The 27,973-nt window shown below is 42.1% G+C and overlaps 1 protein-coding gene across 1 annotated transcript in view; it reads left to right on the forward strand.

Moving 5' to 3' along the window:
- Positions 1–27,973, forward strand: part of TMC2 (transmembrane channel like 2) — a 98,114-nt gene that overhangs the window by 17,047 nt on the left and 53,094 nt on the right. Inside the window, exons 4-7 of the mRNA XM_066584678.1 lie at positions 7,737–7,886; positions 12,731–12,821; positions 24,277–24,358; positions 26,582–26,688. Of these exons, the coding sequence (XP_066440775.1) occupies positions 7,737–7,886; positions 12,731–12,821; positions 24,277–24,358; positions 26,582–26,688 (430 nt within the window). The remainder of the gene's footprint in view (positions 1–7,736; positions 7,887–12,730; positions 12,822–24,276; positions 24,359–26,581; positions 26,689–27,973) is intronic.

Consider the following 27,973-nt stretch of genomic DNA (forward strand, 5'->3'; position numbering starts at 1 on the left):
TCTAACATACACCACAACACCTCCTGCCCTTTTATTAGGTCTGTTTCTTAAAAAAAGGTTGAATCCTTCAAGTCTTGTATTCCAATCATGTGTATCATTCCACCAAGTTTCCGTGATGCGTATGATATCATATTTCTCTTTCTGTGTTAGGAGCTCCAATTCTTTTTGTCTGTTTCCCATGCTATGGGTATTTGTATTGAAACACTTTAGTTTGTGATTGGTGTCTCTTGCACCTCTACCTTCCTTCAATATTTTCGTCTTTGTTCTTTTTTCCTACTTCTAACAGCAAGATTATTGATTGTATTCATTAGTTGTATATCTCTACCTGGCTTTCACTTCCCTTCCCATATTGTTTTAGTTTACAGCTCTACTGATGAGTATAGCAAGCTGCCTGCCAAAAATATGCTTTCCTGTTTGTTTCTCCTTCATTACAAAAAACTATTGTTTTACACTTAATTTCAACACAAAAAGAAAAATGAGTATGAAGCCAAACAATTATTTATTGAATACATACATAAAATACGTATCACAAATAACATAAGAAGACTAAAATAAAATCATGGATCTATTGAATAGGAATTGAAAGTGCATAACAGATCTCAGTGTAACAAAGAAGTATATGGGTCCCAAAGACTCAGACTAGTTGTTCACAATCATATAATAAGAGCAATACTGCGCATAAGTTATAATAAAGTGAACTGAGTACAGAGTCAAAACCACATACTGGAAAAGCACCCACCAATGGAGCCAGGAAACACCCCAACACGCAAGGGGTGACAAACAAACACTCCTCTATCTCCTGTTATACTCCTGCAGATGATCATGTCACAAGAAATTGTGCCAGAGACAAGAAAGTGCGTGAATTTGCGAATGAAAAAATGCCCCATATATTGTTTTAGACCTCAGCAGTCCAGAGGGACACTCTTAAGAAAACCTGCGCTTAGAGGAAAAGTTTCCACTCAATGGCTTTCCCAGCTGCTCCCTGCCTCTTTCAGTTTACTTGAAAGATCTCTCCCTATACACAAATAGGAAAAGACCTGCCAATCAAGCCAAGCCAGAGGTAGAAGTCATGGGAGCAACCCAGTAGACACTCCTTCCCATACCCAGCTCCTTCTAAAGTTATGTTTTCTCTGAAATACCAAAAGCATTTCACGGTAAAAGATTTTTGTAAAGTGGGAGTCTGCCATTATTTCATGCTGCCCATGGTACATGGTATTGGCAGCATGAACTTGATGACAGGTTCACTTAAGAGCTCATTCACATGCACGTGAAAATCACGCAGAAGATAGTAACGCAAAAAAAATTGCGTAAAAATCGCATGAATAGACAATTTTCCATGATCAAGTCCCGAGCCTCATTAGCATGGAAATCGCCCATTCACGTAATCGGGAGCGGCGTGTTGCAAAAAAATGTGCTGCTGAGAGAGAGAGATTATTTAATTCATCTGGGCAGCAGAAAAGCTTCAACTCACTACATATACCTATGTGACATTCTTTATCAGCACTCCCTTCTACTAATCTCTTTTCCCCTCCCTCTAGCTTTGTTTCACAAACTCCCTCTGTAGGGGCCCAGTACATCTATTCTTGGCCCCCTCCATAAATGTCATACATGTCATGTCTTATGTGGTGCACTGTGCAAAAGTGTCTTTCTGTTATATGCATTGCACAGCTGCAGAGTATGATGGGTTAAGTGTCTGCAAAAGCCTGGGAATTGCCTGTAAATGTATCAATTTGTCTTGTCATGTGGTATGAGGGAGAGTATAAATAGGAGTGTGTGAGAGCGGGTAAGAGAGATTCTTCTGGGTTCCAGAGAGAGAGTGCCAGCCACATGGCGGTAACTTCAACCCTCATGTGGTGAAGAATGGAGGAAGAAGAGAGGTTCCCTGAGAGTGCATGTTCCAAAGATGAGAGAGGTGTGAGCCCCAAATGAAGAGAGAGAGAGAGCATGAGCAATAAGCAGGTGAAACTTGCAAGGCCTAGTGCATTGGTACTCTTCATTCGTCTTTGCCTACGCAGCTGTTATGAAGTCTGGGATCACCATGTAGAGGCACACCCATTTGCTTTTCACATATGGCCGTCCTGAAGTCTGGGATCACCGGGTGGAAGTACTCTCAAGTCTGTCTAATACCTGCACTGCAAGTCATTGTCATTTGTGCCTTGTATACAAGAAGTTGTTCCAGTAAAGTTTTTGCCAGGCCCTGACCATTCCCAGGGACCCGAGGTACATTACTTCTGTCTGCAGCTCCATTTATTTACTGCCGAGGGTCATACCGGTAGGTAATGGAACAGTGGCGTTACCCGTGACATCTGCTATCCCTGCTCTATAATGTTACCATGCGACAGCTGCCGGGGCCGCGGGTGGTTGGTCGGCGCGGTGTGCGCGCTCGTGGGACCGGGTGACGGCGTGTGCGCGGGCGTCTGTGAGTGCAGCTCTATGCACGAGTCCCTATCATGAGATTCTGCTGGGAGGCGTCACCTCCCCCTCTCCGCCCCTGGGCGGAGGCTTCTGTTTACAAGGCTATCAGTGAGGTCCATTCCCTGCCAGTTAATGGTTTCTGTTTGAGTGTGCTAGGTTCCTGCCTCTGACAGTCCCCTGTTTTCAGCTTTTGCTATATCTGCCAGGTTAACCATCTGCCTTGGTCTGCTGCTATTTTCTGTTGTTAATTCACCTACCCTTCCTGTCCGTATCCTACCCTGTTCCATTTTGGTACGCCAGCGTCCCTCCTCGGTCCCTAATGAGTGTAGGGACTGTCGCCCAGTTGCCCGCCTGGGGTTATCCAGGAGTGGAGGCAAGTAGGCAGGGACAGTGGTTGCGGGTAAGTTCTAGGGCAACCCAGGCTGGCATATCATCGGGTAGGATACCGGAACATATAATTTATTAGGCATCCCTATCCTAGGGGTGTCCGGAAGAGGCCCAACGCTGCTCTGGCCGAGGCTACGTGTATCCCTCCAGGAGGGAGCCTGGTAAGTGCCACTGTGACAAGTGACCACTCTACCCTCCCAGCCCCTCAATGTGTGGCTTGTGTCTGGGGTGCCCCTACGGGATGCTGCACCTTTCCCTGCCATTGCCATTGTTTAGCAGTGTTACCTAAACAATGGCAATGTTTAGCTAACATTGCTAATCTCACCCCCCCCCCCCCCCCATATACTTCTCTAGCACTCTTTGTCAACTGGTTGCGTTTTTTTAGTCAAAACATAGGTCAAGACCTATCTTTTTGCGCAGCAAGGAATTTTAGTAGCCAAGCTCAGTTGCTTATGTTCTATCTTTTTAGGTGCGATTTTTTTTATTGTGTGGCTGAAAATCGCGCATCTGAACATTTCCATCGGAAATCAATGGTTCTATTAGTCACGATTTTTCTTTGCATGTAACTTAGCTGCGCAAAATCGTCCATATGAATGAGCCATTAAAGTGTTACAAAGCTGAATGTATTAAATATTTTTGAAGACGCAATTAAAGGGACAATTCCATAAGGAAACCACTTGAACACTTACTGTTAGTCAAAGCAGAGTTTCTTACGGGGGTAACAGCTGATGACCAGTGCGTGCTCATTTAGACAGAACGTTGTCCATTGTCTTAATTTGGAATGTATTAACTAACGAAATATAGCCAACTAAATAATGGTCGGAAAGATACATGGTGGACAAAAATATGGAAACACCATATGAAATGCATGGAATTTTAATCTCAGCTGCCCTTTTTATCTGTTTGGCTGAGAGATTTGCCAGCAAATTTGTTTTACTTCACCTCTTGCCCCGCTCTGGATGGTTGCCCAGGCAGATGTTCATATTTACCAGGCAGCATCTGTGCCATATTACCTCCACTTAAAATAAGTCTCTACCTGATTTATTGAAATATAATTTATAATCCCATATAATTTAAGGCAAGCATTTTATACAGTAGTTTCCATATTTTTGTCCACTCCCTGTATCTTCCAGTTGTTGCTTACTTTGTAATAATGTAGATTGTGCAGTTCCTTTCACTGGAATATTAGCTGATATTTCCTGGCATCCCATGAAGCATACTCTAAATTATTCTAAATTAGGCTCTATAGAGTTACTCTCCTTCACAATCAGTGATTCCTTGTTTTCTCATTATTCCCCCCCACTGTGCAAACCTTTCTGCAAATATTTAATCAGTTCATAGCAAAAAGCTATTTAACTGAAATCTGCAGGATTATTTCTGGCTTCTGAAAATCGCAACGTATTTTTTCCATTTCTTGCCTTTTTTCCTGATTAGTCTGGACTGCTTTCTATGAAATATCTTGTAATTATAATAGTTTTTGTAACAATAATGGCCATAAATGGAGCATAAATTGTAGCAAAATCCTCAGTAAGCACCACTGTATGCTGATCATAATAATTAGAAGCAAGAGGATAAAGATAAGAAATGAGAATTAAAGCAATTGTCCAGTTTTAGTACAAAATTGTGCCCAGAGGGTGAGGAGGGTGTATTACCTGCAGTTGTTCCTTTCTGCTGTCCTTCCAAACCATTGGTTCCAGGTCCTGTTGTCAACCTTCCAAGATGACCAACGCAATCTTCAGACTAGTATTGGACTACTAATGCATTATATCTAGTCTCTGATTGGATCAAGTGGACAGCACTGGCCAATCAGAAAGCAGTGTACAGTGTGCATACCACCCAGCTAACACGGCCATATGCGTAAAACACTGCGCAAGTAACACAAGGTTTTACCGCTATGGAGTCAGCAGTGAGTCAGCCTATCGCCGCATATGGCAGCGATATTGTACTGCGCATGCGGGCTCTTTCACACCGCCACAGCGCAACTGAAAATCACATGAACGAGAGGCAGCCATGTCCAAGTCACGTCTTTTTCTCCCGTTTATGCGCCCGTTCAGACGGCTGAGTGTGGCGTGTATACGCCACACCCAGAATACCGTATGGGCGAAAGGAGAGAGCTTAGCTCTGCTAAACTTCCTCCCCCTCTCCGCCCCTTGCCAGCTATCTGCAATGTCTGCAATGGGAGGGGGCAGGACAAAGTGGCAGTCAATGGGGGTGCGCATAGGCAAGGCGATGCATGAATCACTGCATAATTCCACTGGAAAAAGCACACATCAGGATCTAATTGGTCTTTTTTAATTGGTGTGTTTGTGTGCTACGCGCAAATAAACATGCCTTATGTGCAAAAAATGTACAGTATAATACAATGATAAGTACTCAAAAAGCCTTATTCATAGTGCAAAAACATTGCTCTGAGGCCTTATTCACATGACCGTATGTGTGTAAATATTTAGCTGCATCCAAAAATCGGGCAAAAATCACGACATTCTGAAGCATTGTATTTCAGCGTCTTCATTCAGATGAGCGATTTTTAGCTTTCGGTCACTGATTTTATATGCTGCGTCAAAAGATAGGTCTTGTCCTGTCTATTGCCAAGATACGCTGGAACCTCCCCTAGACTCCTATGGGAGCAGGAAAAAAAGGGAGGGGGCGGAAATTTAGCTGCATTCATTGTTTGGGAAAAAAGACAGCCGGCTCTATTAAAGCATTAGCAGTCATTCCGAGGATTTCTGCCATTCGAAGGATTTATGCGCCACATTGTATTTTTTTTGCCAATCCGCTGCAGCCGCCCATGTGATTCGCTGAAAATACGCGGCTAAAGATCAGAACTTGATCGCGGCTATTCTTCATTCATGCGATTTTTCAGTGCGTACGGGCGACTGTAAAAATGCATACCATTGTATGAAAGAGGACTGAGGCACACGCAATTATGTTTACGTTTGTATAAAGCCCGCCTAAAATTGGAAAAACCATCCTGAAAATGCCGGAAAAAACTGATCAGCATGCTGTGCTATTTTTTTGGTAGAATGACAGAACCCCTGCATGGAACAATGTGGAACCCATTATAGTCAATGCGTTCCGTTGGTTTCCGTTATTTTGACAGATCCAGCGGTTGTTTCATTTTCATTCTTCAGTTTCATAACGGATCAGAAGAACGGAAATTAATGGGTGAGTGCTGCCTGTGATTGGCTGAGCGCAGGGACCAATCACAGGCAGCTCTCAGCTGTCATTCAATAGCTGAGAACTGCCTCTGATTGGTAACAGTGCTCAGCCAATCAGAGGCAGCCCTTTCAGCAGGAAGGGATTTTAAATCCCCGCCTGCTGAAAGCTCTTAATAGCAGTGCAGGAGAAGAGCTGGCTGGACGTGCCTGAGCCCCAGCAGCTGCAGAGAGGTGAGTATAGATTTTTTTTATTTTTCACACATTTTAGGGATGTTTTTCTAGGAAGAGCTTATATTTAAAGCCCTTCCCCGAAAAATCACTCCAGAGCTTTCCGGCAGCCCATTGCTTTCAATGGAGCCGGCTGCAGCGCCGGCTCCACTGAATTCAATGGGAGAACATCACGCTCCAACATCACGCTCCTGTACCACAGCTGTATTGCGGACTCCATTGAATTCAATAGGAGAACATCGCTCTTCTCTGCCACAGCAGTGACAGCTGTGGCAGAGGATTTCTTCATCTCTGCAGGGAGTCCTATTTTCACTAGACACTGTGACAATGCTGTGACAATGCTGCCACAGTGTCCCGTGACAAGGGGACTCCCCGCGGAGATGAAGAAATCCTCTGTCACAGCTGTAGCAGAGGATCGCAATGTTCTCTGTATGTCAATGGGGCCGCCGCAGCTGCCGCCGGCCCCATTGACCACAGGTGAAACCCCTGGATATGACATCCAAGGAATCCCCTGCTGCAGCTGTCACAACCGCAGCAGGGGATAGCGGGCAGCACACTTTTTGAGCGGAAAAACGCAGCCAGGTCCGGTTTTTCCTGCGTGCCACCCACTTCGGTCACACGAATTTTTGAACGCATGCGTTATGCACACAAAAATTTGCACGTCAAAACACCCGTGTGACTGAGCCCTTAGTTTAATGAGTTCTCTTTCCTGTGCAATTACGCAGTATATCGGGCATCTCCTAGTATATTGCGTGCGCATTGGCCCACCCTCATTGACTTTTATGGGGACTTTTGCTGCATAAATGCACAAAAAAAGTAGAATATAGTGCATATTTTTTGCACAACCCAAATACACAGGAAAGATACACGCATGTGAACCAACGCATTGAAATGAATGGGTTCTATTCACTGTGTATTGCACATTGACATGTCACGCGCACTAATATACCCATGTGACTCTGGCCTTACAGTCCGGTGAAATCACTCCCTTGTATGCATCAGGCAGCGTGTTTAATTCTTTCATTAATGCCGCCCTGTGGACGAGTCGCGCGAGCAGGAAGAGCTGCAGATTTCCTAAGAGTCATCTTAATGAAAAATATATATAATTTTTAAAAATTATTTATTTGGAAAGAAAATTGGAATTGGTTTATTTTGGCGGAGACTTGGACAGCGGCGCTCAAGCAAAGGTGGAGGACAGCCTTGCAGGGAAGATGAGGACAAGACAACTGGGTGCATTAAAAGCTTTTTCACTGCAGGTTTACTGCATGTTTGCAGCAACTTTAGGGTGACTACCCACTAGTTTTTTTTTTACAGCGAAATTGGCTGTGTTTTTTTTTCCTGCAGGGGTCTATGGGACTTGTAATGTTAAAATCACGACTGCGCAAAATCGCGATTTCACGGTAAATTGCAATTTTGCGCGATCGCGATTTTAACATTACAAGTCCCATAGACCCCTGCAGAAAAAAAACTGCTGCGAATTTCGCAGTGAAAAAAAACTGTAGTGGGTAGTCACCCTAACAGGGCTTTTTTGTTTGTTTGTTTTTGCAGCGATTCCCAATCCTCAGCTTCGTCAGATGAAGAATCAATGACTGAGGAAGAGATGGAAAAACTGATGGAACTGGTTGAGGAAAAAAAGAAGCTGATTTCTATCATTAGGAATAAACCATGGCGCATGAAGAAGAAACTTTCCATTTTAAGGTACTATACGAATAGCGAGTTTATGGAAAACAAAGATGGATCCTCAATTTGGCTTTCTATGAACTCCATGCCATGCAGCGCACTGCTCAGCTATACAACGCTCAGCTAGAAATCAGAAATCCAAGGCTCAATGTATGAATTGCGCAGCAGATTGCAGTAGGTGGGCTGCTGTGGATGTATTAAATTCTGATGAGGATTAGCGGTTGCGGACGAGCGTATGCGCAAATCCGCTCACCTCAGCACAACGTATCTGCGCGGTGAACGAGGTTGATTTGAGGGCGTGTCTGTGCATAGAACGTAACTTTTTTGCACACCGGGCATGTTCATATGTCCCCCCGTCATCCGGATTTAAAACACTCTTTAGCCTAATTTGGTCCAGATGTGCTCTTTTAATCACAATTTTCGCATGTTCTTACGTATTGCACCCGCATTTGCGCCCCTCCCATAGACTTCTATGGGGCTCTTTGGTGCGCAACTATGCAGGAAAATAGAGCAGGTCCTATTTTTTTTGTGCTGGCGAGAAATGCATGGCAAAAAAATGAAATGAAAACAAACCCATTGAAGTCAATGGGTTCTATTCTCTTTGTTCTGCGCACGTGAAAATGCACACACACAGATACGTCTCATGTAGAAGTACTCTTTTAATTATGAAATTGTCACTGTTTTTATAATGGGACACTGGCCATTTTCCTGCAGTCCACTTTTTGTCCTTTTTGCTCTAGTCGAGCTCCTCTAGTGGACTGCTCTGTGCCAGACCTTTTAAGGCCTCCTTCCCACGAACGGATTTCCGCCGCGTAATTCGCGGCGAAAATCCGCTGCGTTGCACGCAGCTATTAGGTTCTATTGAACCTAATAGCTCCATGCTCACGATGCGTAATTCCACCGCGGAATTACGCACCGCGATTTCTCCCGTCCTCACCCGCAGCATGCTCTATTTTCTGCGGGTGAGGACGGGCTGTACGCACTGACGGCTTCCATTGCAGTCAATGGAAGCCGTCCATTCACGCTATCTCCCGCTGTAACCAGCGGGAGATAGCGTGAAAAAACGCTTTCCCGCCCACCGCCGAGCGTCATATGACGCCAAATGACGCGGTCCGGCCGCGTCACGTGACACGGCTGGTGACGCGAGAGCGGTGGGCGGTGACGAGCGGTGACGAGCGGTGACGCGGCGGTGGTGGGCGGGGAAGCGATTTCACGCTATCTCCCGCAGGTAAGTATAGGGGCTCTGGGGGGCGCCGTGACGGGCTTCACAGCGGAATATTACGCTGCGGAGCCCGTCACGCTCGTGGGAAGGAGGCCTAAGTCAAATGGTTCCTGTGATGGAGCATATCTGAGTACTTAAAGGAGTTATGCCAACATTTAAAGTTATTGCCTATCCCCAGAATAGGGGATAACTTTCTGATTAGTGTGACTGCTGCGACACGAAAGTAGCATGCATTTTTAAATTTTCCTTCACATTCACAGATACGAATTAGTATTCCGCGAGCGTAAGAAAAATCGCAGCATGCTCTATTTTACTGCGGAATCCACGGACGGCCTCCATTAATGTCAGTAGAGGCGTGCGACCAGCAGCCCATACGCAATTGATATTGTGTATGGGCTTGGGGCACTCGTGTTATTGCTAAGTGATGCCGCAGGAAATACAGACAAAAAAAATCTGTACTGCGCATGACCGCCTGTGAGCATCCGCGGTCACACGCAATATAGGAAAGGGTTGTACGCAAGGTCACCAACCGGGCTCACAGCCGGAATCCAACCCATTCGTGAGAGTCAGGCCTTTACCTGAGTTGGGCTGCACATCTGACCATTAGAGGTGGTATCTCATAAATTATATTTTAGCAGAAGACCGGAACTATTGTATGTACCAGGAAGCGGAGCGCTGCTATGTTAGGGAAATGTGCCCTAACATCTACGCTGCCTACGTAGAAATAAACTGTAATGTAATTACACTTCATTAAAGTCACACAGACTGAACTGCAAGAGAAGCTTAGAGATTCTAAATAGATCTGTGAAACTAGAGATATGACATCCAATGACTTTCTCCTACTGCTATCGGAAGCAGATCACATTTACTCCTTTAATTAAAGGCACATTGTAAAGTAATACTGTGATCACAATTACCTGGAGTTGTAGAATCCCCAAAAGCCTGACATAGGCTTAAGTAGGTTCAAAGACAGTCAAATAAAGTAATAAACAGAATGGGCGGACTACAATACCCAGAGAGGTTATCAAAATTGGGGTTATATTTACTTTAGAAAAAAGATGGCTGAGGGGCGATCTAATAACTATGTATAAATATATCAGGGGACAATACAGAGATCTCCAACCATCTATTTATACCCCAGACTGTGACGTCTAGAGGAAAGAAGGTTTCTACACCAACATATAAGGGGATTCTTTACTGTAAGAGCAGTAAGACTATGGAACTCTCTGCCTGAGGACGTGGTGAGGGCAAACTCATTAGAAGAGTACAAGAGGGGCCCGGGCACCTTTCTTGAACGCAACAATATTGTATATTATAGTCACTGATTACTTCGGAAGGGTCGGTGATCCAGAAATCATTTTAAATGCCAGATTGGAGTCAGGAAGGAACTTTTTCCTTTATACGGGGAAAATTGGCCTCTAATTCATTGGTAGGGTTTTTTGCCTTCCTCCGGACCAACATTGGGGGGTGTGGTTGGGGAAAGAGGGGGAAATGTGTTGAACTGGATGGACATTGGGTGGCCAAGGGTATTACATATCCTTAACAGCACACTGCTTCACTGAAGTCCTGCAGGTGGGCACAAAGCCAAACTTGGTGGTCCAAGTTTCATAGTACCCCAAGACTTTCGTGATATTTTTTTGTGTCTGTCCCCTCCTCTCTTTCCCCATCTTACTCTTTCTCTTACTCCACCTCTTTGTACCACTTTTCAACACCCTCCACATCACCACATCAGCACAGATATTCGTACGTGGCAAAACCTGGCCTCCATGTAGCGCTGCATATGGAAAAAGACAATATGCTGTCCTAAAACTCCTAAGGCTGCGTGCCGCAGCCACGCGGCCAAAGAGCTCTTGACTACTTTGCAGGCCCAGGCTGACACATGGCTGACCCCACATAATCTTAAACCAAGCAAGGTCATGTGTGACAAAGGGGCCAACCTGCTGGCAGCCCTTTGCCTCAGAATTCACACACTCATACCTTGCCTGGCCCATATGATAAATCTGGTAATGCAACACATCCTAAACAATTGCACAAGTTTACAACCACTGCTGGAAAAGGGCAGGGAGCTGTGCTCTCACTTCCTGAATTCACATCAAGCCACCTCTCGTCTGGCAAAGGTGCAATAACAGTTCGGGCCAGCACCCAACCACCTCATGTGTCTACATGGTGAATTCCACATTGCATATATTGCCGAGGCTAATATTTTTGCAGAGCCACCGACTGAGCCCACATAGAACTTCAAATTAATTCTTTAATTTAGTTCATGCTTAACAATATGTATAATGTTCTGTACAACAAAATTTTATTTTGTGATACCCCACAATGACTTATTTTAAGAGGCACAAGCCTCCTATTACATTAGTCACATTTGGTGGTACCTCAGTGCAGCAGAATGAAACTTACACCAGTTACATAGTTTCACTTATAATTTATACCATTTTCTGGTGTGGATTGTAGTATATCTGATGGGCTGAGTGTGGCAGCACTCCCCAATGGTAGGACACACCCACTTATAAAAACCAGTGTTGGAGCCCAGGTAAGCCTTCAAATAGTTGCAATTTTGGCAATTGTGCCAAAATTAAAACCTTTTGGAGCCAGAATTCTTGCATTTAATAAATGTTTCACTTGTTGTTTGGTTTCATTTCAACAACATAATTGTTTCATATCCCATCATGACATTTTGTATTTTAGTTAAAAAAAAGGGTTATTTCACCATTTTGCATACAGTAAGAACATATTCTACAGTTCTCTATAATCTGACATATAATATGTATAATAAGGTATATAAACAAAATTCCGTTTGACAAAAGCAATACAGAAATTTGAAAATTAAACAGTCAAGAAGAACCAAAGAGATGTTTGCATCCTAGTGCTTAGAATTTGATGAGATTGAAGAATATGCTATATGTGCAGTAGAGGCTCTTAGTTTTTGTGATAAACCTACCAACAGACATTCAAATAGGGTTCTTTAAATATGGTAGTTTCTTGGGCTAACAGATATGAAAGTATTGATTGTGTGTCCAAGGGATTAATTTCCTATGGTGAATCCAGGGTGTTGAATCGAGATGAGCGAGTATACTCGCTAAGGCACATTACTCGAGCAAGTAGTGCCTTAGCCGAGTATCTCCCCGCTCGTCTCTAAAGATTCGGGGACCGGCGCGGGTGACAGGTGAGTTGCTGCGGGAAGCGGGAGGGAGCAGGATGAGAGAGGGAGAGAGAGATCTCCCCTCCGTTCCTCCCCGCTCTCCCCCGCCGCTCCCCGCCGGCCCCCGAATCTTTAGAGATGAGCGGGGAGATACGCGGCTAAGGCACTACCCACTCGAGTAATGTGCCTTTGCGAGTATACTCGCTCATCTCTAGTGTTGAAGCCTCAAACTAGCTTATTTATTGACTAAGCTTATTTTGGATTGTCTTTAGGTCAAACTCCTAGGTGTAGACCTCCATCCATGACCTTTCTAGGTCCTACAGCAGACTATTTTTGAGGGTAAAAAGCATCATACTCTAGTAGTAAACTAATGACTATTACTACTAAGTGTAATCTAAGTGTATATGATCATCGAATTAATGAAATAGTTTTGCAAGGACTCTTGAACACAATCGGTGAAGTAAGCAGCGCTTATCATGATCTGTTTTCTACTAGGGACGCTCAGAAATTTGTGGAGAAATTTGAAGGTGCAATGGGAAAGGGAAAAGGAAAAAAATTCTATGCGTACAAAGTCATGATGCTAAAGGTATGTCTGACTCATTGACTTTGCTATGAACCACATAGTCTCACAACAAGCATGTAGATATATGTTATTTTATAGTACGGTAACCTGTACGTGCATTTGGATGTTGTACTGATTTTGGTAATTTAATAATGTGCACCAATCATGAGAAAGTAACAGGAACAGGACCTCGAAATCTAAAAACGGCAGATAATACATTCATGCAATGCAGTGTTTTGCAGTGCAATGCAATGTACTAAAATTCACCACAAAAATAGCTTTTCTTGCTTGATACAATACATGAGATTTTGAAACTATTACAAAAATTGTAAGAATATCAGACAACCAGGAGTCCCATCTGATGACTTTTATGCAAATCATGAGTTCCAATATTCTTTATACTTTTTAGAAAGGGTCTCACTATTCCTTACCCTCTTAAGGACCAAGCACAGTAAATTTACGGCGCTTGGACCTGGGCTTTATTCCTGCCTGAGAGTAGAAATAGGGCGTGGAATTACAACTTTCACCCTTGCAATGTAGCAGGAGCAGGTCGGGTCTTAGTCACAGCCAATTACCCAGAGGAGAAGGCAGAAGTGGTTTTTAACTGCTTCTGTCTACCCTCTTGCAAGCTACATAACGATCAATGAGTGCTATGTGGTGAAGAGAGAAACTTCCATTCTTCGACCCGGCGATCACGTGACCGGCGGGTTTCCATGTCTAGGCAGAGCTGCCGGGTCCTAGCAGACTCAGCTGTATTACTGACTACTATTACTATAGGAGGATGTTTTACTCTGTAATTCCTCTGTAATTAGGATGTCTATGGATGCTCCCGCTACAGTGGAAAAGTGTGAAATGAAAAAAAAACACAACGTGAATGTCCCCCAAAGGTTCTATAGGATTGTCTTTTTTTAAAATTTCATGTCATAAAGTACATAGATGTTAAAAAATGGTTACAAAAGTAAGTAAAAAAAAGTTACAGAATTAAATTTTATATATATATATATATATATATATATATATATATATATATATATATATATATATATATAAAGACTGTGACCCACTGCCACTAAAACTGTTGCCATATGCGCTCTGTAAACCAAGACTATACAAATTATATAACAAAACATCCAAAATAAAATAAGGAAACCCATTCCTGTACTTCATTTTAGTGTAAATAAATATACAAATTTTTTTTTAAAAGTTTAAATTAAAAAAAAAAATCTTTTTTTTAGCTCTTTACCCCTAAAAAAATTATAAATAATGGGTGAAAAAAATCTGTGAAAAAATATCCCTATATGTCACAGGAAAAAAACGCTGCAAAAATAATTTTGGTAGCTGAAGAAAAATAAATAGGGCAGTAAAACCTCCACCTGGGTAAAATCTCTAAAATGTATCTGGTCCTTCAGAACCAAAACAAAAGCCTCTACAGAAGCGCTCTTTAGGCCTCTTCCACACGAGCACTGTTTTGGCGCACTATAGCCGCAAGAAAAGATCGCGCCTACAGTGATGCAAAAGATCGTGTGAACGGCTACTTCAGGTTACTTGAAGTAGCCCATTCATATGATCCGAGGTGCCGGCTGCGTGCTTCCAAGGCTCTATGTAAAGCATGCAGCAAAGATAGGACATGTCTAGGGATGAGCGAGTATACTCGCTAAGGCACTACTCGCTCGAGTAATGTGCCTTAGCCGAATATCTCCCTGCTCATCCCTAAAGATTCGGGGGCCGCCGCAGCTTACAGGTGAGTTGCGGCAGGGAGCAGGGGAGAGTGGGCGGGAGAGAGGGAGAGAGAGATCTCCCCTCCTTTCCTCCCTGCTCTCCCCCGCAGCTCCCCGCCCAGCGCCGGCCCCCGAATCTTTCGGGACGAGCGGGGAGATACTCGGCTAAGGCACATTACTCGAGCGAGTAGTGCTTTAGCGAGTATACTCGCTCATCCCTAGACATGTCCTCTATTTGCGTGCACCTCCCAGCCGGCATGCAAGTTTGCCCTCACATGTCCCATTGTTTGCAGGTGCGAGCATTGTGCTCATCTAAAATTCCTTCGAGTGAACGCTTCTATAGGAAACCATTGTTTCTATTTAGATGCGATCCTTTCACGCGCCGCTAATGTGCGCAGAACGCGCCCATGTGAAAGAGCCCTTAGAGAGGAAGCTGAGGCTTAGTATCAATTACCTGTTTAATAGTATAAGCTTTGCTTCTCCTGGTCTCTAGTATCTATGTGAGAATGTGACTTAGAATGCCCAACTGAGGGTGTGGCCCCACATAGTGCCAGCCATAGTGATGGCAGCCGCTGTTCCCCTCCATTGTCAAACACAATGTCCCTCAAGCACTGGCTTAACTATAGGGGATTTGGGGGATGCGGTTGCACCCAGGCCCAGGAGCTTTAGGGGGCCCATAAGGCCTCTCTTCTCCATATAGGGAGCCCAGTACAGTACTATGAACAAAGCATTATAGTTGGGTGCCCTGTTAAAGGTTTTGCATTGGGGCCCAGAAGCTTTACGTTACGCCTCTGCATTAAGGGGTTAAGAGAAGTTGGGGGGCTCCAAGATAAGCATTTACCCCCCCGGGCCCATGAGCCTTTAGATACGCCCCTGCCCTCAAGTGCCAGCTACTGCCTCCCAGTGGTAATGAATACTTGTCTCCCACACATTGCTTTGGTGCTGCCCTGCCTTTCCCTCTCTGCCAGGAGGAAGTAACCTCTGTCGGGTCACAGATAAATAGTTTAAACATGAAGGAGAACAGGCTTTTTTAATTTTTACTTTGTGAAAATCATTCTTTTTGTAGATTTGCCCAAAGAAAAAAGAACTTGGTTTATGGTGTCATTTATATTTAACTGCTTCTCCAATATCGTCGTAATTTCACAAATGACTCTCCTAGACCATTTACTGTAAATGTGTGAAGGTCGATAGTGACATGATATAGTAGGAAGTTACCGTTATGCAAGCCAAATGTGCTATTATTTTTGTTAGTTACGCATAACCAATACAGAGACAAATTTATTAACCTTTATTGTTGGTCTTTGTAATTAATTAACATTGACTTAAGGGAAAAAAGAGCTGATCCCATTAAGTATTACATTGATGTATTGCAATTCGCTGGAAGGTCTGCCTAGAAGGGTCGGCGAGGGCACGCAATCAGCTGAAAGCTTTTACCTAGACTACTGAGCCCTATTAAATCATAACCTAATGAAGTCGCAGGCAAGGTCACTTTTTCTCTTAAAGGCTGTGTACAACTTCGCACTCCTATTTTTCTTTAATCAATATGTTTTTGGAAATGAAGACTTTTTGTAATTGGTTTTCATTACAAATGTCTGATTTTTTCGTTTCTATGCTTGTATTGTTTTGCAAGGCTCTGCAGATTCGAGGACTGACATATTAGCAAAATCCTTCAGTGAGAGTAAACTGATGGCTGCTTTTCAGCCTTCCACTAGCCTTCTCATCTGAACTAGCATGCTGTGAGGTGGACACATTACACAGTAAGGGATTTGAGAGACATGACCACCCAGGGTCTTTATACAGTGAGAGCAAGAAATCAACTGCACAATACTTATCTGTTCCACAACCCCCAATCATTCCCCCACTAGGAAATAGTAAACTAAAGCCCCATTTACACACAAAGATGATCGCTTAAAATTTGTTCAAAAGATAGGGAGAATGATAGTTTGAGCGATCATTTTCCATAATCTGCTAATGGGAGCTAATGCCCCCTAGCTGCTTATTAGCCTAATTTGCATATAAATGAGCCTCCCTGAACTGCATGCAGAGAACAGTAGGTGGTCTGTTATCCGCATACAGCCCCTTTGTTCTTCTAGGACTGCAGCTGAATACAATGTTATCAGAGCTCCCTTGGAGAATCACAGCGTGCAGTCCCTGCTATTAGCTCTCCGGCCAAACAATGGATTTTATGCTCACCTAAAAATCATTGTTTGACCGAAAACTAAACAATGGTAGCATTTGCATGCAATGATTATCGCTCAAAGACATCGTTTGAGCAAATTTTGAGCGATAATCGTTGCATGTAAATGGGGCTTTAGAGACAGCATTGTGTATTATTTGTGTAGTATTGAGTGGGCATAGCTGCACAGCCTCTGACAGAGGAGAGGGGAGGGGGGAGGTAAGCTTTTGCTGATGATTACTGGGAATACCCCCAGGCAGACATCTCAATGGAGGACTTGAGGTACAGCAAGTATGAGGATTTTTAAATGCATGAAAATGAAGAGTCAATGCAAAAAAAAAAAAAAGTGCATAATTGTTTCTCTCTGCAGGGACTCAGTAAGATATGTGTGAATTAATTTTTCATGTACAAAGGATTCCCTAGCCATTAAATAGGACTGATCCGGACATAGCTCATAGACAAGAATGACACTGTTTCGGAAAAAAAGCTGACATTTTTTCTAATCTAACTCAAAGCTTTTAAATCTCACCTTCTTCTGATGCACATTGGCTTCCTTGTTTTCTATACGTTATATTGGATTCAGAAGAAAACCCGAACACGGAGGTCAGATTTGTGATCCATGTAATGCTCTCCACTGACCCAGATAATCATCGTACTGGCCGCACAGTGGCAGGCAAAACAAACGGACAAGTCAAACTGAGCTGTTCTAATGCGATCCGAGCTTTCACAATTACAGGGAGATTTGTTAAGTAGAGGTAATAAAAAAGTAACAATAAAAAAGCCTTAAGATTCTGAGATGTCGCCGGATATGGGTGTTATGTATACTTAACTGCATTCCATTCTATGTAACTTGTTTGATTGTGATTAATACTCTAAGAGGTAAATTACTTCTTGCTAAGAGCATTGAATGATAATGGATCCATGCAGGAGGATATGCCTTGGATCTTGTTAAGTGTCTTCATAACTCATTGTTATTCCTTAAGTAATGGGAAATACAAGACAGAAACAAGGAATGGATCAGGGCTCACATCCTGAAAGTTCTAAGTGATTGAAGTGTACTGGGTAGACTTTGTACATTTGTATTCCGAGAGTAAAACCCACAACAGGGGGAGAATAGAGGGATTAACCCCTTAAGGATTTTCATCTCCTCTCCACATTTCAAACACTTTTTTATTTTTCTGTCGACACGGACGTATGAGGGCTTGTTTTCTGCGCTGCGAACTGTAGTTTTTATTGGTACCATATTTGGGTACATATCATGTATTGTAAAAATGATAGACATTTTTTTTGCAGGAAGAGAAAACACATAAACTCAGCCATTTTTTATAGCATTAATCATGCAGCATAAATTACATGATAGTTTTATTTTCGCGCCGGTATGATTATGATGATACTAACATTTTTTTTTCAGGTTTCTTCATTTCTTCACAATAAAAACCATTTATTGAAATATTTCTTTTCAACGTTGTTGCATTCAAAGTCCTATAACCTTTTTATTTTTCCATGGATGGAGCTCTGTGAGGGCTTGTTTTTTTGCATAACTCGCTGTAGTTTTTATTGGTACCATTGGAGTGTATATACAACTTTTTTGATCACTTTTGTTATGTTTTTTAGGAGACAAAAGAACAAAATAAGCATTCTGCCCCCTTTTTTGTACAGGTTTATTGTACAGGTTGTTACAGATACAATTATACCAAATATGTGGGTTTTAAAAAAATATTTTTATACAAATTGGAAAGGGCGCAAAAAGGTGTTAGATGTTTTTTAACATTCTTTTTATTTTTTTTTTACATTTTTTTTGTCTCTGTAGGGCTATTAAACCATAAAAGCTATGATAGCTATGATACTGCATTGACGTACTTCTGTATGGCAATGCGGTGTTGCTCACAATAGGAATCACAGGCCAGGGCAGATCTAGACACCAGTGATTACATAGCTGAGTGTCGATATTGCCCATTGTTTTCAATGGGGCTGGCACTGCATTGAAAGCAATGGGAGAAACCCACAATCCTCTGTCACAGCCGCGGCAGGGGAAATCCCTTCAGCCCGAGCGAGGGGAATCCTTTCAGCCCCATTGGGGGGGAATCCCTTCAGCCCCGGTGGGGGGAATCCCTTCAGCCCCGGTGAGGCGAATCCCTTCAGCCCTAGCGGGGGGAAATCCTTTCAGCCACGGCAAGGGGAACCCCTTCGGCCCCGCTTTGATGAAGGGATTCCTCGCAGTGATGCAGGGCTGTTTTCACTTGAAAACACTTCACATCCACTGGGCTTTCACATCCCCTAGGTTGAAACAGGCTGAACTAGATGGACATTGTCTTCATTCAGCCTAACCTACTATGTTACATGGTGGAAAGTGCGATATCGGCCTGTGAATGAGCCTGCTTTCGCTCTCGCCATGACCAGAATACCAGTTTAAAGCAAGAGTGCAGGTCCTTCTGCAGTACTGTGCACACAGAAGGACCTGCCCATCTAGAGGGAGGGGAGTGTGTGTATATATATATATATATATATATATATATATATATATATATATACACATATATGCAGAAGCTTCATTGGACTCATCTCCAATCCAGCCCTGCAAAGTTTCAAATGTAAGACTTGCAAAACCACTAAGATGCTCAGTATAAGCACTCATTCACACGACCGTATGCATAAATGATCATGACTGCGTATCTCACACATGCTGTCATGCACTGTGACTTTTTTCTTTTATTATTTTTATTCCCCGCTCTGTCTCATAGCGGCATAGAGTATTTATCATATTGTATTACATATGGAGGGCATTGCAAACACTGCCTATAGAAAAGAATAGGGCTCACACTTAATGATACGCAGTGAAATAGAGCATGCTGCAATCTTTTCACACGCGTAATACGCAATGAAAGCGTGGCTGTGTGAATGAGCCCTAAGCGACAGACTGCTGAAGTCAGTGTATGTGTCACTATACTATGATGCCCATAGCCCGGGCAACTTAAGGGACTTGATTTCCTTCTAGTTTGCTGTTTACTGTCTGGGCGAAGTGATGCTATCTCTAGTAACAGAGAGAACAAGATGAAGAACAGAAAGTGGAGGAGGGTGATGGCTCATGCTGCCAATAGATGTCTATGGAAAGGAGAGGGGAAGGCTCTGCTAGGGGATAATAGACTCACATAGAAGTGCTGTTGGAGCTATGGTGAGTTATTTAATGTTACAGCTACTGGAATTACATCTACACTGTGAGGTTCTGCTGTATAATATCTTACATGATGCTGGTATTTATGTGTGTTATACCTTCACAGTTTAGACACAAGTAATATAAAATCAATAAACTTTATTAGATATATTTAAAACCATATAACACAAATAGGGCACTACACAAACAAACCTCTATATATCAAGAGGTATACAGGTCTCTATCAAAAGAGACTATCACCACTTCTTTTTAGTACCAGGGGTCCCTAGTGTGTGTACAGGTACTAGTAGAGTGGTGAAGAGAAAAAACGCAGGAACTAGTAGATAAAGAATTCCTTTCTTGTTTAACTTTCCCCGTCCTTATATCTTTCTTTTGAACATATTCATATAGTGTGGAAGTATTTTATTTGGATGAATTGGATGTCATCATCACTCCAGTATTTCTTCTAGTACGTGTTCTAGAGAGATATAGTATGGGAATACATTTATCTTCCCTTTGTTTTGGGATTATAGAGTTACACAGGTGATAGCATGATATGGACCATTGGTATGCAATATTGATATTGAACAATACCCAATTGTCTCAGTACTGTCACCTTATGTTCTCATAAAAAAGAGAAAGGTACAGATGGTAGCCCTCTTTTAGAGAAATTCGTCTTGGGGCGACCACTTTGTGTTTTCTGATAGTGATTCCACTTTATAAGACTCAGTATCAGCTAATAGTACTATGTATAATCTCAGTCTCAGTCTCGACGCGTTTCCCCGTTCATAGAACGGATCATCAGGAGAACTTGTCAATTAGTACCATCTGTGTATAGTTATAACTGATCCGGCATTTTTTAAAACAGTAGCACATATATTATGTCTCACTCCTATATCCTTTTAATTTGAAAGGGCAGAAAGACTAGCAGGTATTTTCCATGTAATGTTTGACTATAAGGTAACTGAGCACCTAGTGCATGAGTGATATCTTAGTTTGTCAGAATATCCTCAGTGAGCTTAAAGAACATTTTATAGTGCACTTTAAAAAAGATATATACTTTCGTGCACGTAATAATCTTTTAGTTTTCTTTGTTATAGCTCACAGGTATGCTCTATTACCCAACAATAGAGTATTCATATGCTATGATGATGTTAAGCATATGTATCTCTTTTATTTTTTGCACCTAGCTGGCACAGGTGCAAAGGCCTAGCAATGAATGCAATAGATGCAACTGATAGTAGGAGTATGTCCCGTATCCCAATGGCATCTCCTTATTGCATCAGTAGCATTCAGTTAACTGTGGGACTGCAAGGTAGATGCAGAGCTCACAGTATGCTAGAAAAACAAACCGAATGCAGAGCTAACATAGATGAATTGGCATTCTAAATAGAGATGCACTTGTGTAGGTGATGTTAATCTAGCTTTCTTTTTTCAAAGATTGCTCTATTACCCAGCAAAGGAGTATTCATATGCTATCATAGTATTGAGCATATGTATCTTTGTTTTCACCTAGCTAGCAAAGGTACAAAAGCCTTGCAATAGATGCGGTTGATATACTATAAAAGGAGTATGACCCATATCTTATTAGCATCTCCTTAGTATATCAGCATCCATTGTACTGTGAGATTGCAAAGTGTATGCAGAGATCACAGTGTGCTAGGGGGAAATAGAATCAAGAGCTAATATGAGTAAGTTAGCATTCTAGATAGAAGTGCGGTTTTCTTTGCTAGGATTTAGTTAGTCTTTTTCTGCTATGTTATAGGAGTCATCATATATTTAGGATCAGAGAGGTAGCGCCTCTGGCCTGGATGGTAGGTCAGAGCTATCTGTGTGGTGTGCATGTGTTGAGCTTTATAAAGCTCACTTGTCCCCTCCTCAAAGGGAGGTATCCCAGGTGTCGGCCAATGGTCATGCAAGTGGGCGGGAACTTTTTTTTTATTTTTTATTTTTTTTTTTTTATTTAAAACTATTATGTTTATTCATAGTATGCTTCTACAATGCCACTTTGTTATTAACCCTCTTGTTTGCTTAGTCGTTAGGGAAGAAAAATATGGACATTGATCGTTTTGTCCTTGTTTAGATTGCATATAATACTTTGATCGTGCTTTGTATTATGTGCATATACGTCCCCATATTGGGCTGTGCCGATTTTCCAACCCTCCCATAGGCTGGATTAAGGGGGCGCTGTCTCTGATGCACCACGCTGACGCTACGGCGTCATGGCTCCTCCCCATGTGCGTGTGTTGGATATTGAAGCCCGGCTCCGCTTGAGAGTGCGGTGCGTCACATGACGCGTCTAGTGCGCGTCGCCTAGCATAGATACGGTCAGGACATTGTTGTCACATGACTAGGCGACGCGGGCTGACGTGCTGACGTCATCGCGTCACCCAGACGCGTCATACGACGCGTCTAGTGCGCATCGTCCAACATAGACACCGCCGGGACCTCGTTGTCACGTGACTAGGTGATGCAGGCTGACGCGACGACGTCATCGCGTCACCAACACGTCATCGCGTTCTCATCCACTATATTCTGCATTGATATACTAAGGAGATGCTAATAAGATATGGGTCATACTCCTTTTATAGTATATCAACCGCATCTATTGCAAGGCTTTTGTACCTTTGCTAGCTAGGTGAAAACAAAGATACATATGCTCAATACTATGATAGCATATGAATACTCCTTTGCTGGGTAATAGAGCAATCTTTGAAAAAAGAAAGCTAGATTAACATCACCTACACAAGTGCATCTCTATTTAGAATGCCAATTCATCTATGTTAGCTCTGCATTCGGTTTGTTTTTCTAGCATACTGTGAGCTCTGCATCTACCTTGCAGTCCCACAGTTAACTGAATGCTACTGATGCAATAAGGAGATGCCATTGGGATACGGGACATACTCCTACTATCAGTTGCATCTATTGCATTCATTGCTAGGCCTTTGCACCTGTGCCAGCTAGGTGCAAAAAATAAAAGAGATACATATGCTTAACATCATCATAGCATATGAATACTCTATTGTTGGGTAATAGAGCATACCTGTGAGCTATAACAAAGAAAACTAAAAGATTATTACGTGCACGAAAGTATATATCTTTTTTAAAGTGCACTATAAAATGTTCTTTAAGCTCACTGAGGATATTCTGACAAACTAAGATATCACTCATGCACTAGGTGCTCAGTTACCTTATAGTCAAACATTACATGGAAAATACCTGCTAGTCTTTCTGCCCTTTCAAATTAAAAGGATATAGGAGTGAGACATAATATATGTGCTACTGTTTTAAAAAATGCCGGATCAGTTATAACTATACACAGATGGTACTAATTGACAAGTTCTCCTGATGATCCGTTCTATGAACGGGGAAACGCGTCGAGACTGAGACTGAGATTATACATAGTACTATTAGCTGATACTGAGTCTTATAAAGTGGAATCACTATCAGAAAACACAAAGTGGTCACCCGAGACTGAGACTGAGAGTATACATAGTACTATTAGCTGATACTGAGTCTTATAAAGTGGAATCACTATCAGAAAACACAAAGTGGTCGCCCCAAGACGAATTTCTCTAAAAGAGGGCTACCATCTGTACCTTTCTCTTTTTTATGAGAACATAAGGTGGCAGTACTGAGACAATTGGGTATTGTTCAATATCAATATTGCATACCAATGGTCCATATCATGCTATCACCTGTGTAACTCTATAATCCCAAAACAAAGGGAAGATAAATGTATTCCCATACTATATCTCTCTAGAACACGTACTAGAAGAAATACTGGAGTGATGATGACATCCAATTCATCCAAATAAAATACTTCCACACTATATGAATATGTTCAAAAGAAAGATATAAGGACGGGGAAAGTTAAACAAGAAAGGAATTCTTTATCTACTAGTTCCTGCGTTTTTTCTCTTCACCACTCTACTAGTACCTGTACACACACTAGGGACCCCTGGTACTAAAAAGAAGTGGTGATAGTCTCTTTTGATAGAGACCTGTATACCTCTTGATATATAGAGGTTTGTTTGTGTAGTGCCCTATTTGTGTTATATGGTTTTAAATATATCTAATAAAGTTTATTGATTTTATATTACTTGTGTCTAAACTGTGAAGGGCTTTCTGGTTGATTATTAGACAATTCTGCCTCTGTGATAAATTTATGTGTGTTATACAGAGCAGAAACTGTAGTCCTCTGTGTGCAATGTACAGAACATAGCTTAAGAGCAGTCTCCTCCCAGCAGCTCAGAGAACTGAAAACTGGAAATACAGTCTGCTGAGGGGGAAGATGGTGATAAATGCAGGATACAAGTCATATAATGCTCAAAAATAGTGCTATTTCTCATGTACATGGCAGATTATTCTGAAAAGTCATCTAAAATGTTAGGTAATTATAAAAGATATAAAATTACATGTTTTTGCTTACAGAAATGGATCAAATTTAAAAGGGACTTTGAGAATTTTAAAACAGCCTGCATCCCATGGGAAATGAAGATTAAAGAGGTGGAAAGTAAGTGCCATTCTGCATATGCTGCGCACACAGATGGCATTGTGTGTCTATACTCTTCATGTTACTGTCAGTTTTTAAAGAGTAGCTGCACTTTTGTGAAACTTTTGACATGTTATAGAGGCATGAAAAATGTATTGATCAGGAGGGGTCCCGCTGCTAAGACCACCGTACAACGAGTGAGCTGCAGTGCTCACATGAGCGCTGTGCCCCCTCTTCTGTCTTTGTTACTTGCTGGCTCCTTCTAGCAGCTGCAGATGGCCTCGTAGGGGGGTATAGGGGGTTTTATGGGGGTCTCAGCAGCGGGACCCCTAGTGATAATAACTTTTGACATGTCAAAAGTTTCACAAAAGTGCAGTTATGCTTTAATGACATTCAGAACAAAATACTTAACCTGCAGCAAATTACCCCTTAGTAGTATACAGGCTTCATGCGCCTAGTAGAGCGTGTGTACATACCAAAAAGCAGAAGACACTCCGTTTTCACTATATCGTGCCTCTAACACTAATTTCACATGGGCAAGCCTGATATTGGGCCATGAAACTCAGGCTGATATCACGCTCAGGAACGTGAATGTGAATTATTTTTGTATCAAAAATGCCTCCCATCACTTCAAGGAAGTAGCGATCCTCCGGCGCGGCTGAAGGATCGGCAAGTGTTTCCCATTGTTTTCAATGCAATGTTGTTTTCTGGCCTCATTGAAAACAATGGGCGATGCGTTCCGAGGGAATGTCCAAATAGGACATGCTGTCATTTTTTCTCACACTGTGATGCGTGGAAAATAAATAAATAAATTGCTCATATGAGCCCATTCAAAAGAATGGGGTTCAGATTCATGGAAGATTTCTTGCAACACACAAATCTTGCATGATTTTTCGGCCGTGTGAAAGTGGCCTTATGTAGCAACATATCACAGAGGTATAATCTCTTAGAAGTATCTCTCAATGCAGTATTTGAGTATTTGAGTTTTCTGATATTCCATATGAATCTGATAAAACAACCATCAATATCCTTCTGATTTCACACATGGAAACATAGAAGATTGACGGCAGAGAAAGATCGTATGGTCCCTGGTCATTGTGGTGTTGTCTGCAAAAAATATTGGCAGAGTGGATGGCGCCAGTACATGGAGTGGGTGCAATGTTGGATTGTGAGCTCCGGCACACCTCACTCTGGTCAACAACTCCCAGGTGGTGGCACAGCTCTGCCAGCCCTACCCGGGCACCCTAGCCAACCTCCAAGGTAGGAAGCTCAGTGCTAAAGAAGTGGAAGGGGAGAAACCCATCATAGTGCGTAGAGCTCCATAGCCGTGTAAGGAGTAATTGGCGCTGATCTCATGCAGAGGCATATGGGGGATTTTCCTTTTAGTTCCTCTATAAATCCATAATGGCTTATTACAAAGTTTCCACTAAGAACACTGCATCAGGGAAAATATTACATTGTGTGGAAGATGTTTCATTATATGAGGGGGAACCCAAAAGAAACAGGAATCTTCCTTTGTTGGCCAGGGTGTTACTAGTACAGCCTTCCATTGCTGGGTGGACGTCTGCGGAACCCTTCTGTGGCGAAATGCCAGCTGATTCTGTTGGTGAAGTTTGCGTTCTGCTTCTGTAATTCTTTTTAGCAAGTTGTTTAGTTTTCTTTACCTATTTTGTGATGGCGGATTAATACAACTAGTGAAATCAGAAGGCAAAACGAGGCTCGATAGTTTTTCTGATAGCAGAGGGATAGCGCACTTAGAGTTTGTAACACCGGGTCAAACTCTGAAGGATGCTGAAGTTTCAAAATGTACAAGTAAGAGGGGTTTCACATCTGCATCGGGGGTCACGCTTTCCTGCTCCATTCAGTGAACGGCTCCCTCTTGTCACGGAACCAAACAGCACCATAAGGAACCCATTGACTATAATGAGGTCCATTCACTTTCCGCTCAGCTTCCCGGCTTTTAGCAGGAAAATTACTGTTGCGTGCAGCACTTTTTTCTCCAGCATTTTGTGCCGCATCTGCAACAGAACCTTCAACCGGGGATCCCACACAGAGGTGAAACCACTCTAAATAGGTTATTTTTAATGAATGAATTCCCGTTTCTTCTGGGTGCCGCCTCCTATACACGTATCAGTATATATATATATATATATATATATATATATATATATATATATATACACTCAGGTTTGGCAGTGACTTTGTATAAGGACATTGTAATTATATTATTTTTCCTTTTTTCAGGTCACTTCGGTTCGTCGGTTGCCTCTTACTTTATATTCTTGAGGTGGATGTATGGAGTGAACTTGGTGCTCTTTGGGCTGATATTTGGGCTTGTAGTAATTCCTGAGGTATGGACCTTTTATAGGGAATTACACACTTGTACTATAAGAATATTGTGCTGATATATAATGAAGAATTAAAGTCAGATTTACAGTAAATGAACTAAATAACAGATTACTGCAGTTTAGGAATCATTTTCATGCACAAAGAACCATCTGTTTAGTTTGTGAATAATCTGAAGAGTGCTTAAAAAATAATACACAAAAGTGAACTGATTCAACCTTTTCTTAAAGGGGTTGTCCGAGTTAAAGTATTTTTTAAAAATCATGCTCACCGTACATAAAAATAATAAGCAATCCCATATTCATCTCTCTTGGCTCCCTGCAGCTCCAGAGCTGGTCACACCCTTCGCTCTCCACTGTGATGCTGCAGCAGCCTATGTACTGGGTGTCACAGGCTGCTGCAGCCAATCATAGACTTTATCGCAAGCCATGGCATCAGGCAAGATCTAATAAATATGTAAAGGGAAAAAGAAAGTTACATGGTTACTTTATTTGACCCAACACATATGAAGCTATACAGCCAAGACCTGTCTTATTGTACGTGATGGCGCAGAGATGATAGGCAGAGGTGGTGGCGGCACATTAAAAAAAAAACTTTTACTGAACAGCAACAGTATTAACAACATTTCACTCCTGAGGGTACCTGTCCATAGGCGTATGCGGAAAACTCATATTGACATCATTCTTGTAAAATTTGCGATTTGGATGCACACAAATGCATTTTTGCTTAACAAACGCATCACCTCACATCTGTGTACTTGCAATTTTCATGTGCGTGAAAAGATTGCAAGCGATTCCAATAGATTTCAAGGGTAAAAAAATTGTATTACACTTGTGCGCAAACCTCATGGCATGTGAGTGTGATGCGATTATTGTTAAAGATCCCATAGGAAATAAATGGGCGATTTGCTACGAGGAATCACCCAAAAATAGGCACATTGTGATTTTTCAATCTCGCAGCACTTCTGCGAACGCAAATTCGCTTATGTGAATAAACACATTGAAATAAATGTGTCTTTGACACGCACGAGTTCTGTCCCTATTGTTATTGGATGGAGCTTCTGCATGAAAGTCGCCTCTGGGTGGAAACATCCTTAGCTGTATGCCAATAGGGAAATATGCACTAGAAATAGTGCAGTTATATTGTGGCATTTTCTATTTTGGTGCATTTTTTTAGTTAGTGTTTTTTTTTTCAAATATTTTAGAAGTGAAGTTTTTTCTCACATTTTCTCGCACATTCATCTATAGGATTGAAAACTTCATGAAAAAAAAAACAAATAAATGTCTAAAT

The sequence above is a fragment of the Eleutherodactylus coqui genome, chromosome 12, assembly GCF_035609145.1.
Source record: "Eleutherodactylus coqui strain aEleCoq1 chromosome 12, aEleCoq1.hap1, whole genome shotgun sequence".
In the NCBI taxonomy this organism is placed as follows: domain Eukaryota; kingdom Metazoa; phylum Chordata; class Amphibia; order Anura; family Eleutherodactylidae; genus Eleutherodactylus; species Eleutherodactylus coqui.